Source organism: Pieris brassicae, chromosome 7 (genome assembly GCF_905147105.1).
Source record: "Pieris brassicae chromosome 7, ilPieBrab1.1, whole genome shotgun sequence".
NCBI classification, from domain to species: Eukaryota; Metazoa; Arthropoda; class Insecta; order Lepidoptera; family Pieridae; genus Pieris; species Pieris brassicae.
In genome coordinates this window covers 1370732-1386876 of record NC_059671.1, presented here as the reverse complement: position 1 = coordinate 1386876, position 16145 = coordinate 1370732, and the positions used below count along the sequence as shown (strand labels likewise).

Below are 16145 nucleotides of genomic sequence, written 5' to 3'. Positions count from 1 at the left end.
TTTGTGTGTGAGAGGAGTCATGTGGCATTGTGGCATTCGCGTTTGGCGGAGGTAAGGATAGGGCTCAGCTGTTACCTGCCGTCGCCCTTTGGCGAGCTGAAGTCATCCGTCAGGTTTTAGTGGGTAGGGTTTATTAAGTCTGAGTCCCACATAATCCCTGCTGGTGTAAAATACCGTAGGGATATGCGTAAAAGCATTTCCTGACGAAAAAAAAAAAAAAAAAGGAGCTGTTAGTTTCTTTACTTAGGTTAGGAACTTAAAAGGAATAAAAAATAATATTACACAACGACCCTTCAATTTATTTAAGAAATCTCACAATAAAAGTCTTCATTGGATCTTATCCATACATGGCATATGCACAGCGAATGTGTCCTAACAAAACTAAATGCGTACAAATATTTACAGTAGCCCTTATTCATGAACGGATGCAGTATTACAGAGTAAGCTTATTATACATTTAATACAAGAACAGCTTGTAACACACATATTTTCCGACCTATGTCAAACAAAGTTTTGTTTTTAAAACAGAGGGACGTGGTACGCGGCTTATGGCTTAAGCACTCAGTTGCGAAACGACAGACAGTGATGATTTAGGTCGTATTTCTTGTCACAAATAACTGTCAATTGTTTTCCTGTGTCGAAGTTACTTTAGCTTATAACAAAAGTTAGTTAATAAAAACAATGAGACAAATGATGAGTGAAGGACATGATTAGCTAAAAACATGTGTGTAGCAATTTGTTTTAATACATTTTTAAAATCATAATACTATCATGAGATAGTATTTATAGCAGGCTTTTTATACTCAGCATTTATACAATGATAATGTTTATAATATGATACTTGTACAAAGTAATTTAATTTTAAATACTAGAATAAGGGCAATAACATTGCTTTAAACATAAACAGTTACAAAATTAACAGTTACCCTGAAAGGGGCAAATGCCCCCAAAGATTTTAATTAAGGCCAAAAGTATATAATTTTGTACATAATATATACGTATATCGTTTAATCTTTAAATACCGTGAATTATCCACGGTTAACATTTCAACAAACATTAATAAACGTAGACATAAAGTACGGTACTAACAGCCGTACTTAGAGATGTTAATTAAATGCTTAATGCCATTAAGCCAGTGCAGTTCTTTGCAAGACATCCATCTTATGATCCATATTCATGGCAAATTAATTATTATTATCGAAAACCTAAAAAATATACCAAAGCCCACAAACCAAAACTATTGTTTTTTAAAACAAAACTAAACTTACTTTTTAATTACAAAGGCATAAAGTTGTAACAGCATCGTTATTGTAAGATTATGTACGGCTGTTAATTTTAAATTAAAGTTGAACTGTCCCCTATGCCGGATATCATAAGTAAATTTAGAAGAAAAGAAAATTGCATCTTAGATGTTCAACATATTTTTTTTATAATTGAGACAGTCTACAATTAAGGTAAGATACTTTGCCTTCTTTGCCGATGAGTAGGGATGTTTACTGATTCAAATATAATGACGTGGAATAAATGATGCCTGTATCAAATATTCCATAATAAATATATATTTTTTTACTCAGAGCTAAGTCTCGACTCTATTCTTACCCATAGAGGTAATTGAAATAATCGTTATTGCTTACAAAGGAACCATTTGAAGCACGACTAAAATCCCAAAAATCCGGCGAATTACGCTTTTTGAATTAAATTATCTGTAAAATTATTATAAATTAATAACGTAATTTATCTTGTCCCTGACCCAGTTATACTGTTTCAGACATAATTGCATTTAATCGGCCCAGACTCGTGCCCATAATGACAAAATTATTCATAATTTACTCAAGTTATAAATTAATGAACATTAATACGATTATTGACTTATTTTTTCAAAGAAATGTTAATTTTATTTGGAAATTAATTTGCAAAATAAGTCAAACATTTAAAGAAATTATCGTAAGGCTACAATCGCCTACGTGTTTCTAAGCGTGTATTACAATTATAAGCAGCTCCATTCCTCTTAAAAAATTCACTTAGTTAACGTTTACATAGTTTAATAAGGTAATATATTTCCATTATGAAATTCGAATCAATGACATTCAAGTGAGTAACTACGCCGTCCAGTCTGTCTCATATAAGTGGTTGCTTGAAGGCGTATTATATGTCAATAATATTTTCACTTCAGATATTAAGGTATAACCAAAACATAGATTTTATGTTATATATCTATATTTAAGATCCTTGAAGGTTGACACAATTTATTACCTAGTAGGTAGCCTAAAATCATCACTTGTGTCTATTAATAGTTTGAATTAAATTCAATACCAATGCAAAGTAGTGTGTAAACATATTAATGACATTAATGATCAAAATAAAACCCAAAACGTTTAGGCCCTCCTATTCATCTATACATCCATATGTACATTACGCTAGAATAAGAAAAATACTTTGAAAATATGAATAAATTATTTTTTATAACTGTACATTTTCATAACTAACATATATTATTTTAAGCTAAGTGGTAAAAAGTCTTATATTAAAATGAAATTATAGTCTTTGACGTATTTTTGGTTTAAAACGAAAAATCATATGCAATTTATGCCTTAAAAACTAATATTACTACAAAATAATGTCACAATTTTAATATTTTACTGCACCGTGCCATGTCAGTACTAGGAGCGTGTTATAGTATACAGGTGGGACAATTCTATGGGTAGAGGTCCGTTATGAGCTCGTTTCCGTACCCCACACGTTCATAGTACGCTCATGACATTGAATGATACGGTAAATAGACTTCAAAGATTACATTGCAAACTGAACTAAAATGACACTAACAAAGTACCGAAAACACAACGAAACAACTTCGAACCAGCGCCTTTATTGTTCCAAGTGCAATACCAATTCCGACCTGTATGCAATGTCGATGCAGTTGAATATCTTTAGCGCTGATTTCACTTGTTATTGAGATCTCCATCGGTATTGCTATGAAGTTACCGGGACCACAGATCTTTCATACAGTATCTCGTCCATGAAAATATGATCGGAATGGGTACTGATGTGGTGTGCCTGGTTAACAGGTTTTATCTTTCCATATAAACAATATCAAGAGATCTCAGTATATTTGTCATTCGTGCATAACTTGTCTATATTTAGTAAATTAAATAAAATACAATTCCGTGTATAATCTAATTTATGATTATAGTCTATTAGCATTTGGTTGTGACTAGAGAAACGCAGCAAAGCAATCTGAAACAAAATTATAGTTTTATTTTAGTACAGTTTGGCTTAAGCTTTTTCACCGAATTAAATTCATGTTAATAATAATATTGTATGCGGTCAGTGGAACCATGAAAGCTGCATTGAAAATTTCGTAAAACAGTTTTATTTAGAATAGAATTAGTAAAATTTTCTTAAAGTTAAATTGTGTTGATTACAAGATTAAATGATCCAAAGATTTGAGTGCTTTTCATCAATCGAGAGACGTTGAGTTATTTATATAAAGTAATTATTTACTCTTATATCTGTTAAAGTTTTATTAAAACAGTTAAGTCAGAATTTATATTCGTTAAGAAATTTCTAATCATCCGTTCTACGCCCTTGGTGTGAGTAAATTAATAATTAGAAGCATTTAGCATTTCATATGTATTTTTTTATTGACATTGTAAGTTTACATTGTGTTATCTAAATGAATAAATGATTTTTCTTTTGATATATTTCGGCAGGCTCATCTGATGGTAAGTAATATCGCCGCCCATGGACACTCAAAATAACTGATGGCTCGCAAGTGCGTTGCCGGCAATTTGAGATTTGGAACTCTCTTTTCTTGAAAGACCTTATGTCGAATTTGTTTAGAAATAAATCAATGGGGAAAGAACTTTCGAATTCGTTCCACTAGTTCTGACGTAACAACTTTAAACAACAAAATACATATACTATAGAAAAGATTTTGATAAAAAATCAAACTTTGAAAACAAAAATTTGATTACGTAAAACCCTTTCATTATCTATTCGATAGCTACTAATTGTAATAGCTCTGACACTTATGCCGACCTGAATTATGAGACACATCATTAAGGTCAACCCTTGTTTAGGTTCTTGACTTTATCACGTGTAAGGGTCTGTGTCAACACTTATATAACCTTCTGCTCAACGGTCTTACTATATACCTTCTATTAGTAGAGCATGCGAGACATATATTGTGTATATCACTTAACAAAAGGTTAGTTGTTGCAAAAATCTGTGCAAATTATAATGAGGGCCTTATCTTTTTCAGGCAACTGAGTCATTTGTTTTAATTGTCAATTTGTATTTGACTTTTATAACGTTTAATAGGCTTAAACAAGCTCTTTTTTATGTATGCTACAAAATTAATCGATAGCTGCAGCAATTTGGATACTCTTTGTGGCGATATGTTGCTTGCAAGCTGAAAGCTTGTGTTAATTTGATTAAATGGGAAACAGCGTGTAAATCTGACGAAATACTCAAATCTTGAATGTTGATCTGTTGTTAATATCAATTTATGTTAATGTACTATTTAAAATGTTCTACAAGGGGATTTTATTTACATTAAGCTAAAGGTTACGTCATATAATATTGATATTGTTTCAGATGTCTGAGAGGTGAGCTTTTGAATTTAGCGGGTTTGACGGATATTGTAGGTAAGATCCTGTATAAAACTCGAACAATAACGTGAACTATGAACAATAAGTATGTAGATTAAAACTGAATGATAAAATGGGTTAAAATTACCTCAAATCCAGATATCTATGACAAATACAGTTGGGCTATAGTTGTCAACGTAAGTATCGTTAATGCTGTTTGAACACTCGAACCTGAAACAAACAAAATTGATTTTGAAGAACATTTAATATAGAACCTTCGTGACCTAACATTATTATTTAAATTCCTAGCGGAGTACCAGCAATATATTTATTTGTTAAAAACAAATATAAATGGCGCTGCAACCTTTTTGGGTCTGGGCCACTGATTTCTGTCTCCGTTTCATGATCATTGTTAATCTAATATTAAAGTAGGTTCAGCACTCTGTGCCTGACACACATTGTCAGGGTCACAATTTTTTGGGTCTAAGGCACTTCCCTCACGATGTTTTGCTTCTCCGTTCGAGCAAATGTTAAATGCACATAGAAAGTCAATTGGTGCACAGTCGTCGGTTCGATCCCGGGGATGAAAGTCGCACGCTGAAGCCACTAGGCCAACACTGCTCATCTTTATTAATTATAGATTCAAAAACTATTCATTTTCTACGCGATGCCTTGCGATGCGCGAATGTGTACAGTATATTATGGTTTTATGTTAATGTAAAGGTTATTATTGAAGAGTTAAATATACGAAATGAATACAGAATGTGTATTTGTAATTTACAATGAAGTGAATTATTTTTCAAATACAGTTTGTTGTGTTCAGGTAAGCGCATCTTACGCAGTGTTGGAAATGCTACTGAGAGACCTAACATATAATTTTACACTCAAACACTACACTTATTCATTCACTCACATACACAGGCACTTACACACTCATACACTCATCACTTTTTTATTTTTAAATTAATGAATTCTTATAAAATCATATTCTTATTAAATAGTGCTTTAATCTGTTTAATAATTGATTGTGTAGTATTTACAATATTCTTAACCTGCATATATATGATAATACAAATATAAAATTATTTATTATTAAACATTAAAGCAAATTTAAAAAGATCGGTCCCTGTGGCTGTGTAACTTTAACGCAGGAAGCATTTCCTTGTTGTATTGCGATACTTATTCGTTGAGCCAGGAAAGCATCTCTGAGGTCACTAGTACTATCTACCAGGCGCAAACGTAAATCTTTAATTAGCGCCTGTGCACTTGAGAGAGTGCCTGGCCCAAGAGTCTCGACTCCAAAAGGAACAAAATCAAAGTTGGAGGAAAGACTCTTATATTTGAACCGTTTAGCATTTTCCGCCTGCACTACGGCCGCCCCAGCTTTTTAATTGTCCAAGGGAGGTGATACGGGTCTAACGTGTCCACACAAGTAGCATTCCATACCAAAACCCGTCCCATTCTCCAAGGGATCAACAATATCCCATCTGGCCGCTATGTTATAATATTTTACTAATTAAATACAGATAATTCTGATACCTCGTCCATGAATAACAAACAAATTGTAGCAGCAAACAGCAAATTCCTGCATAACCTTTTTACAAACATCTATTCATGTCACCAAAGCGTTTATAATATAACATTATTATACATTTTACAATAGCATAGTAAATTAGGACAGATTCCAGTGCACAATTCGTCCGACAGTGTAGCGGAAATGCATTCAGTGTGCACTATAGTCCTGGGTATTAGCGCTATGTAAATGGGGCGCTCGTATCAACTGACATGATTCCGAAAGGAATTTATCTATATCCCTCTTAAATATCGGTAAACTGTCCCGAGTTTTATTAAATACAAATTCGTATGCCTTAAGAGTAGTTATGGTTGTTTATACTATTTGGAAAATGTAAAGATTTCCATACTGGTTCAAGTATATAAGACTGAGTGCGAATAATTGTAGTTCTAAATTTAGGTAACCCACGTGGACTCCGTACATAGTCGCAAAAGTTTTTTATATACCTCTTGTTCGAAACGTAGTCTCCTTTTTTATTTTGTAAGCAAGCTAGGACGGCCCTGAAATTGTGTGAATGAACACTAAAAGAACTTAAGGTATTATAATTTCATATCTTTTTCTTATCTTAGTTCATCTTTACTGCGTTAATGTCAGCAGTCACCATCTTCAACCTTCGTATGTGTAAGAGTTAACTTTGTCTAAGTACTGATCATGCCGCTTGATGGCTATGACACCTGAGACATCATCAACAAAGTTAAATATAGCAATTCATTAATCAAAATACAAATTAAACCTGTTAAACGTTTAACAATTTATAATCCTAAGTGAAGATTGATAGCCATTAATTGAAAATATACTTAAGAAAATCTCGTTAAGGATTTAAACAACAAATTAATTGATCAATTTAAATACTTGCTTAAATATTTTGTTCGACGTTTTTAGATATTTATTAAGTTTTGTTTTACATATATATGGTAGAGTATTATAGAAAAAAACTGCAAATATAGTTAATAATAATAATAATCAATGGCGCTACAACCTTTGTCTGGAACTCAGATTTCTGTATCTGTTTCATGATTAATTGTTAATCGAATATGCAAGTAGGTGATCAGCCTTCTGTGCCTGACGCACGCCGTCGATCTGTTGGTTCTAAAGAAAGCCGGTTTCCTCACGATGTTTTCCTTCACCGTTCGAGCTAACATTAAATGCGCACATAGAAAGAAAGTCCATTGGTTCACAGTCGGGGATGAATGAATCTACGACCTCAGGGATGAGAGTCTTTCGCTGGAGCCACTAGGCCAACACTGTTCTCAAATAAACTTAACATAGTTTTTTTTATAAATTCTACTTGTTCAGTTTCGTTTGTTAAATGCCCCACTCAGTGGATCCTTATTAATACATAATAGTCAAATTTAAGTGCCATCAAAATTACAACTTGTAAAAAAAACAAGCCTCACAACTCAGTTCTATCGTAAAAAAATGTGAGATCCATTTAATACCAGGTCGGTTACTTTATACAGACCCTATTTTAGGGACCTTCTGTCGTTAGTTATTACGTAATTAGCTAACCTAACAACCTCTTATGCTGACCATATCAATATTAAATATCTTTTAATTTAAATAAATAGATTGACTTGACAATCGCAGTGGACAATCTAATTTAAGATTATTTATTACGTCTGAGATACATTGTGTTTTCATGCGTTTCATTTTAAATTTGAACTTTCAATGTCTGCTAAAAGTTACAGTTTCGGTGATCGGTCAGTCAATCAGTGAGTGACGAAATTAAGAAACTTTACTTAGTTATAATTCTTAAACTACTGGTTCAGATTGAATGAATTTTGAATTTGAAGCAAGCCCTGTGTAAACCCAGGTATCAATAATGGCCTGAGCTGTCCGCATTTTTTGCTCGACCTTGCAGATGAATGTCTTAAAAGTTATCACAAAACAATGTCCTCTTAAAGATAATATTAACATTTTATAACACACACCAGATGTATATATTTTATCTGAAAATGTTCCTTCAAAAGAAGTTAGGCAAAGATATTTCTTATAAGGTAAATGTTTAATATTTACCTCTTGAACCAACAGCTGCTGCTAACTGCATGTCTGCGGCGGTTGGCATCTCTGGTGTTGTACTGATAGGACCTGGAGACAACGATGTTAAAGCGTTAAAAAAAACCAATACTTATTTAAGGTACTTAATATATACATGCGTTTAGTACATAACACAAGCTAGATAGTTTAGTAGTACTTAGATGTTAAAAAATAAATAAATCAATTGCGCTTCAACCTATTTAGGTCTGGGCCTCAGATTTCTGTTTCATGTTTCATTTGTTAATCGAATAGGTAAGTAGGTGATCATTGCCTGACGCACGCCGCCGACGTTTTGGGTCTACGCAAGCCAGTTTAATCTTGATGATTTCCTTCACCGTTCGAGCTTATGTTAAATGCGCACATGGAAATAAAATCTATTGGTGCACAGCCGGCGATCGAACCTACGACGTCAGGGATGAGAGTCACACGCTGAAGCCACTAAGCCAACACTGCTCAACAACTTTTAAAAAAGGCATTCTTATAAAACACGATGTCAATTGTTTTATTAGAATGGTAACATCACGCTATAGACGCATATACAGCTCACAGGTCATAAATTGTCAATGTGTCAAACTCAATTTGATGGTAGTGCGTTAGTTCCATCGTTGAGTTCAGTTGCTCTCTGATCGGCGCCTACGCCGGATGTATCGCCACACTGACTTAATTAAAAAAAAAACTAAATGTCGAACGACAATAGTAATATTTATAGACTCAAATCTGTGACATATATATTACCTTGCATGTACGCGTTTATAATCTAACCTAAATACATTCAAACCATAAACAATACGAAATCACAACAAATAAAACATGTCAACAGATCCCTCTGTTAATTAATACATTAATTAATAAAAGCAGGTTTTCCTCCATTTCTATAAGAGAATTTTTCCAACAATAGCTTAAACGAAGCATAAAATTATTCGCGAGGACTGCAGGAAATGTGCCATCCTCCCCGTTTAGATAGCTGGCCAAACTTGCCGCTGATAAAAAGCTTAAAGCGTTACCACAATTTATATCCGAAATTGTTATTTTCATGCCTACCTTGAGACACGTTTCTTTCTTCCGTTTTAATGACCTATAAAGCGCTTAAATTGCTCGTTTTCACGTGTAAACGTAACAAAACGTTCTCTGTTCATAATTAAGATTATTCAAGATATTGTTACACAATGAGTTTCATTATTTATTAATAACATACTCTTGATTTAAATTAAGCAATTTATCTCCAATTTTTAAAAGTATACAAGAATATCATCTGCCTGTGTGTCAAATTGTATGTAATAATGAATTGAATTTTGAGGTCAGTTAAGATAAAATAAAACTTCAGAAAACGTTAAAAATTTATCTGTCACTGTGTAAGCTGTCATAAAAAGCTGAGAGGTGATGTAATTTGCCGTACTAATAAGTTCAATCTAAACTAACTTTATGGAAATATCGGATAATGTGCAAAAGGAAATATGGTACCTATCCCATGCTATAGTAGATCCAACGGATTCATATACTCGGTTTCTCCAGTAGATTTTTGGTCTTTAAGCATACATGAAATAAATACATGTCTAAGTACTGAGAGCGAAACTCACAATTCCAAGTATGCCGTCTAAAAGTAGTGAAACCCCGAAATACTAGTGAAACGCCGGGGCTGGTGCTTGTGAGCTTTAAAGCGCTTAAATTGCTCGTTTTAAATAAACATCTTTGTGGTGCCGACGACGATATCCTGAGACTTTAAATTTTCATTTTCATGAAAAACTCGCAATTGTGTTTTTATTGCGGTTACAATTGTTTGGCAGTTAAATGTAATGGTGGGATTTGTTTATCTATGTAATTTGTTTTTAATTTACGATTATGTTGTTTTTGTTTTGAAACTTGTAATTGAAAATAAAAATCGCTGTGCATTTTGTGTCTTCATTAATAATACAAAATGCGAATCTATGTTTGGATTTAATTGGAATAAATACGGTGAACATTTTGTGGAGTAAGATGGTATTGAGTTATTTCATGATAATTGTTAAGGTATGTTTTCGTCAATATATCATTTTGATTCTAATTTGTAAAAGGAAAGTCATACTTCTGCGTTTGTTTTTAATGTAGGAAGGGGACCAATATGTGCTTATGCAGACAAAACAATTATAAAATAAACCCAGAACCTCCATACCTGTGTTTTAACTAATCAGCTATGAAGGCGGTTCCCTTTTCAATTCTAGTTCAATATTTATATTAGGGCTAATTTAATAGATTTGACATCTGTCAAAATAGATTCATAGTGTTAACGACGTTCAGTTCTCTTTAAAACAGAAATCTTTTGTTATGTTTAGAATGTTTTATTGATGAAAATAAATCGTAAAATTAATTTATTTTGTCAATAATTCAAATATGCAATTTGAATTACAAAAAAAGTTACCCTATAGTGCAGTTCTTAAAATAAAATAATAAAATATACCCACAGTAACAATTTTTAAATTATTGTTTGGCAAATGTGATATCCCTAAATTGGTTACAGTGGTCATTGCTCCTAACATACCATATTCTACGTTAAATAAGCTTGTACGGTATTAATGACCTTACCTGGATAGTAAATAGCCTCTTTCCGCACTGCGTACTTGGCTTGCGGTATCCTAAGTGTGCATATGAACTCAGCCGCGGAAGGCAGGTCAGCGTCGAGTAGCGTCACTGTCGCCACAGCGGAGTACCGCCCATTGACTAGCTTTAGGTGATGTGATACGCCATCTAAGTGCCTGAAAAACATATAACAATATTATATTTGATGGATAGATATTTCTTGACGTACAAAATACCCTTTTTAGAGTGTCTTAATCGAAATATAAATATACTGGAATGTAAATCGCATATCAAGGGAAATGCAAAAAAAATCGAGTTAAAGAGTTTTCGACTTAACAAGAACTTCGGGATACATATGATTTAACTGCTGAAATTTCTACTTTCAGAGCGATTTCTTAGTATATTTTCGATTTGTATAGCTGAATTTGAATAATTTGAATAGCTTGTGGCTTCACGAATATCAGTAGGAGGCTAAATACAGTCTTATGTTAGAGCAAGTACAACATAAATTTACTCGTTGCCTCTACAAGAGACTGTATGGAGTGTATGTGTGTCTATCCGTCATATCCGCTTATGTACCCGAGACCCTGTTTGTTCTGGGTATGGTGGGTTACGACCAGCTACGTCTCAGAAGTGAGCTAGCTGTGTCCGTGTATTTATTTAGGATACTTACAGGTCGGGTTCATAATCTGGATATAATGGAGAGACTGGGTCTAAGGGTACCAAGTAGAAACCTGAGGCGTCCGTCTAAACTTTTGGATGTACCGCACTCACATTCCAACTTGGTTAGCAAAGCGCCACTCACGCGAGCAAAACAAATAATTAACAAAATTTCTATTAAAGTTGACCTATTTGTTTGTACTCTGAGTTGCTTGCTATATTGTTGTGTATAAGATTTAGGCATATAAATATATTTTTTAAATGTTTTTTTTATGAAGAATAATCGATGTGGGTAATATTTTGTCGTTCTATCGAATTACTTGTAGCTGTTAAGATAGAATGATGATGTGGAATAAATAAATCACTTAACATCTGTTGAGCTTCCTGCCCGTTGGCCTCCTATTACATAAAAAAGCCATTAGACCAACACAGCTCATTTATATTAGCAATAATAAAAAAAATAACGATCACACTGCTTAGTATTAATGATGAAGTTTTAAATAAATATCAGTATTTTTATAAAGTATACAACCATTAAAAATTGTTTTATTTTATTATCAAAATCTAGCGTCAATGGACACGAATAAATTGTTAGATAACTATATAACAATATTAAAAATAAGACTTTTATCGATATGAAACGTACCATTGTACAATTGAATATTAATTTGACGGGGACAAAATTTATAATTCTAAACACGAGTTTAAATCCAAACCGTAATTATTACGCAGTCCGTTTTAAAAATTTATTGCCGACATAATGGGGAAACTTTCATATATCAAACGGGTTATGAAAATGACATTTAATAAAGTAATTTGGAAGGCGCTGGCAGCCTCCCAGGTGACATAGGCTCTTAGTTTTAATCACCTATACCTTGCCAGGTACACGGCTAGTTCTTTATAATCTTACCCTAAATTTTAATGTAAAATCATGCCACATTTAATTGCAATCTTTTAAAGATCTAAAGAAGTATTCTGTTTCTTTCTATCAAATTTTGTTTAGGTTGTGCTGAAAAGAGACATAACGGTGCCTGTTTTTTTTATGAATAAGGAGGCTTGTTGACGTGTGCAAGAATGCCTATTGATTTTTATATTTCTATTAAGAACAAGCCAAGAAATAGAGCCGGTACTTGGTTTGTGAGAATGATTCATAAAAAAATATGAAACCTGAGATTTTTTTTATGTTTTTATGGTTTGAGACAAGGTTTAGAGCTGAGCATATTTTCTGTATGCCAAATCAAATATGTTTTTGGTATACGTAAGTCTCAAGTGTCAACTTTACGCTAAGTAGCAACGTTCTACAAAAAAAAAATACTTAATCTAACTAAACGGCTCTTGGCTCTAAAGACGTAAAGGACTGAGTCTAATAAAACGATCCTTGACAAAGCGTACCTACAAGAAAATGTGTAATTAATGTTCACAGTATAACAGCCTCATACGTATTTCAAAAGAATTAAGCAGGCTCTTTGACGCATAGAATCACATTATATTCTTTACAAAAACTTTTTGTATGAATGCTACGAAGCCGACGCAACTGAAAAGAATTATTTTAATTACGTACTTTTGTTCCAACATTAATCACTAACTGACTGTATATTTATTAAAATTACAACCCCCATTTTAAAAAAGGAAACACTAGATGTTATTATATATTGTAATTATAAACTACTGATTTATAAAATATTGCGGCATTTAAATTTTTCGTCTTTTCGATGCAATTATTATATATATATCAATTATTCATATAGGTAACACTATGTACACTTATGAACGACAAAAAGAAATACATATTAAATGCTTCTAATTTCACATTTACTGACAGTTCTCAAATCAAGGGCGTAAAATCGATGAGAATACTAATAATAATAACTAGCAATAAAATCTAGCCACTCTTTTAATTTTAATTTTTTAATCGCCACGTTTATTGTTTGACACAATGTTTGTAAGGAGCTGCAACTATTACACCATGCTCCACATGACATCTCATCATCTTAACATCATCATCTTAAGTAATTAATAGTTAATTAATAATAATAAAATAAATTAAAAAACAAAGATTTGTCCTCTGTCAGCAGGAGGCATAAGGGGTAAAATAGGAGCACACACTTACATTCCCGTGGGAACAACACGCAAATACATTGTCGAAATAAATAACACCACCGCATACACGAATTCAAGTCCGACCAGTCACCACAGGTAGCACCCGTCCACGAGTATGACGCATGGTCAGCCATCAGCCCGTCGCCATATTTTAGGGAGTGAGACAACCCGACGCATGGACGCCGCCACAAGCAATAAAATTTAAGCAAGAATTTAGGCAGATGTTAGCAATGTATCTTTAAAACTAACCTATATAAAATTCACAATAGAGTGGTTTGAAACATTTAACCCTTGGGAGCCTATGTTACTTGACAAAGTTATCGTTAATTGGATTTATCCTCATGGGAACAATTGATTTAACAATATTATAACTTCGCTAATGTTGTAAACTCAATCTATAAGATTATTCTTAACAAAACATATTTTTTTCAAATAATACATAAGTACGATAATTTGCTATTTACATAAGCTCCTATTACTACGTGTAGACATTTGCAGCGGGTACTTCAACGAAAACCTTATGTTGTTCCGTTTACAGCATATCAGTTGAACACAACACATTATCGAATACAATATGTTAAGCAATTTAAAAACTGTTTTTTAAAGCATTATACATTTAATTTATTTAATAACATAAAAAGTGCTAACATATTCATATTCGGTTCCATACCCATAGAGAACAGAATTCTATTATCTAGCAACACAAATAGTTAAATTACTTCACAAACTTGTGAAATATGCGATTTCTGAAAATAAAGCTGTTAAAGACTGTTTAAGGCTAACTCTGTAAATTTTGATATTAAATATAAAGTAAAGCAAATACATCCACTAGAATTCATAATGATATGCCCTAATTCTCAAAGCCCGTGACGCCAGTGAACTAAATTTAAACCTTCAAATCCAACACAGGTGTTTGTTTTCCACACCAATAAACGCGATCGGGCTAAATGGACTGTCAAATTATTTATATGCAAATAGTTATAAGCTTTAAAAGCCAAATTGGGGCATTCCATTTGGAATGGCAATAAAATTCCAAATTTAAACGATCGCAATTGGAAACTCGTGGTGATTTCTTACCGGTCAGTATAAAAATATAAAACAAATCATTATTTTCATTTATTTATTTATTTATTTATTTATTGTTGTATAAGTGTTCTTAATATAAAGGTAGTTGATGTGGTGGAAACACAAACTGTGCAAAGTTTTTCTATCCACCAGGACGTCGAACATAATTAAATCATTAACACACATATATATATATACTAAGGCCAGTGACATATAAACTGTAAATTTATAACAATCAAACCATTCAAACGATTTAAAATTGCACGTAAAACGTCATACACCAATCTAAACACTGACGCGCCATAGATAGCCGATGCAAGAAGCCTGTTCTTGTCGAGAATTCTCATTCACATACAGGAGGATGAGTTTCTATATTCGAATATATATATTTTAATGACGTATATGGCATAATTTATGTTATGCATAATTTATAATTGTTTGACTTATGTAGTATTTTTTTTAATTTAAATTTAATATTGTTTCTTGTTATATTCGTAAGAAGTGTAGCTGGTATCGAGTTTATTAAATTTGGAATAATGTAATCTAATGTTTTTTTCCCATATAAATTATTGTATTTGGGTAATAGAAATTCGTTTTTTAATTTTCTACGTGTTGAGTAGTGATAGTGAGTTTTAATTGTTTTGAGGTAATTTTCTGTAAAGTAGTTTTCATTTAATAATCCTAGTTGTACTTTCTCGTGTATAGGTATAATTTTGAAAAATGCAAATAGCTTTCTGTAGTCCGCTTTATATTGTGATTTTAATTTTATAGGAGCAATTGTTTTTAAAATACGTATTTGTATTGCAAATATTTGATTTAGATAAGTTTTGCATGTTCTCTCATAGCTTGTAAGTCCATATGTTATAATGGATTCGGCTAGTGCTTTGTATAATAGTAGCAGAGTTTTAAGTGGTATTTTATTTTTTTCATTGTCAAAGTATTAAACAAACAAGTTGAAAATTTAAGATATCAATTTAAAAGTTGCTACGTTTTCTATTTAGATCCATTAAATTAAAAATAACACAGACTTATTTATGGTACAGACGATTTAGAATGTTCTTTTGTTTAATGAAAAAATAAAAACTTTCCAAGGGGAAATTGATTTTCTATTTCAAGTAGTTTTAAAAGTCTGTAAGTTTCACTCTTGAATATAAAGTTTTAAGGCTTGTAATATTCCACGATGTAGTTTAGATTAAAACGATCGAAAGCTGTGCTGAACGAACAAAGGGAAACTTTTATCCATATAATTTAAATTATCAAAATTTTTGTTTTACCTTTTTTAATTAACAATATTTTTTTTTTGCTAACGCAAGAGTCAAGTGTAATAGACGTCCGTAATTTTATTTATCGTTGTACAAATTGTTTGTAAGTAATTAATATTTCCTCGATAATTTTTCTTTAAAGACATGAAAGAGATCATGTCTCTCTTAAGTTAGTTAATAGTATTTGATACGAAATTGCTGCTTACATGGTAAGCTTGCTGACCTACAAACTTATTATACCGTTATCTGGTACGTTACAGGATTTACATGGACATAATATTGAAATTATGGCAAGAGCAAAGCATA

At 32.3% G+C, this 16145-nt stretch overlaps 1 protein-coding gene across 1 annotated transcript in view; it reads right to left on the bottom strand.

The window, feature by feature from the left end:
• Positions 1–278: 278 nt before the first annotated feature.
• LOC123712112 overlaps positions 279–16145 on the bottom strand; it is a 64901-nt gene continuing 49034 nt past the window's right edge. The window contains exons 4-7 of the mRNA XM_045665067.1: positions 10759–10928; positions 8179–8250; positions 4738–4820; positions 279–3234 (exon numbers count right to left, since the gene is read on the bottom strand). Of these exons, the coding sequence (XP_045521023.1) occupies positions 4753–4820; positions 8179–8250; positions 10759–10928 (310 nt within the window). The 3' untranslated portion in view covers positions 279–3234; positions 4738–4752. The remainder of the gene's footprint in view (positions 3235–4737; positions 4821–8178; positions 8251–10758; positions 10929–16145) is intronic.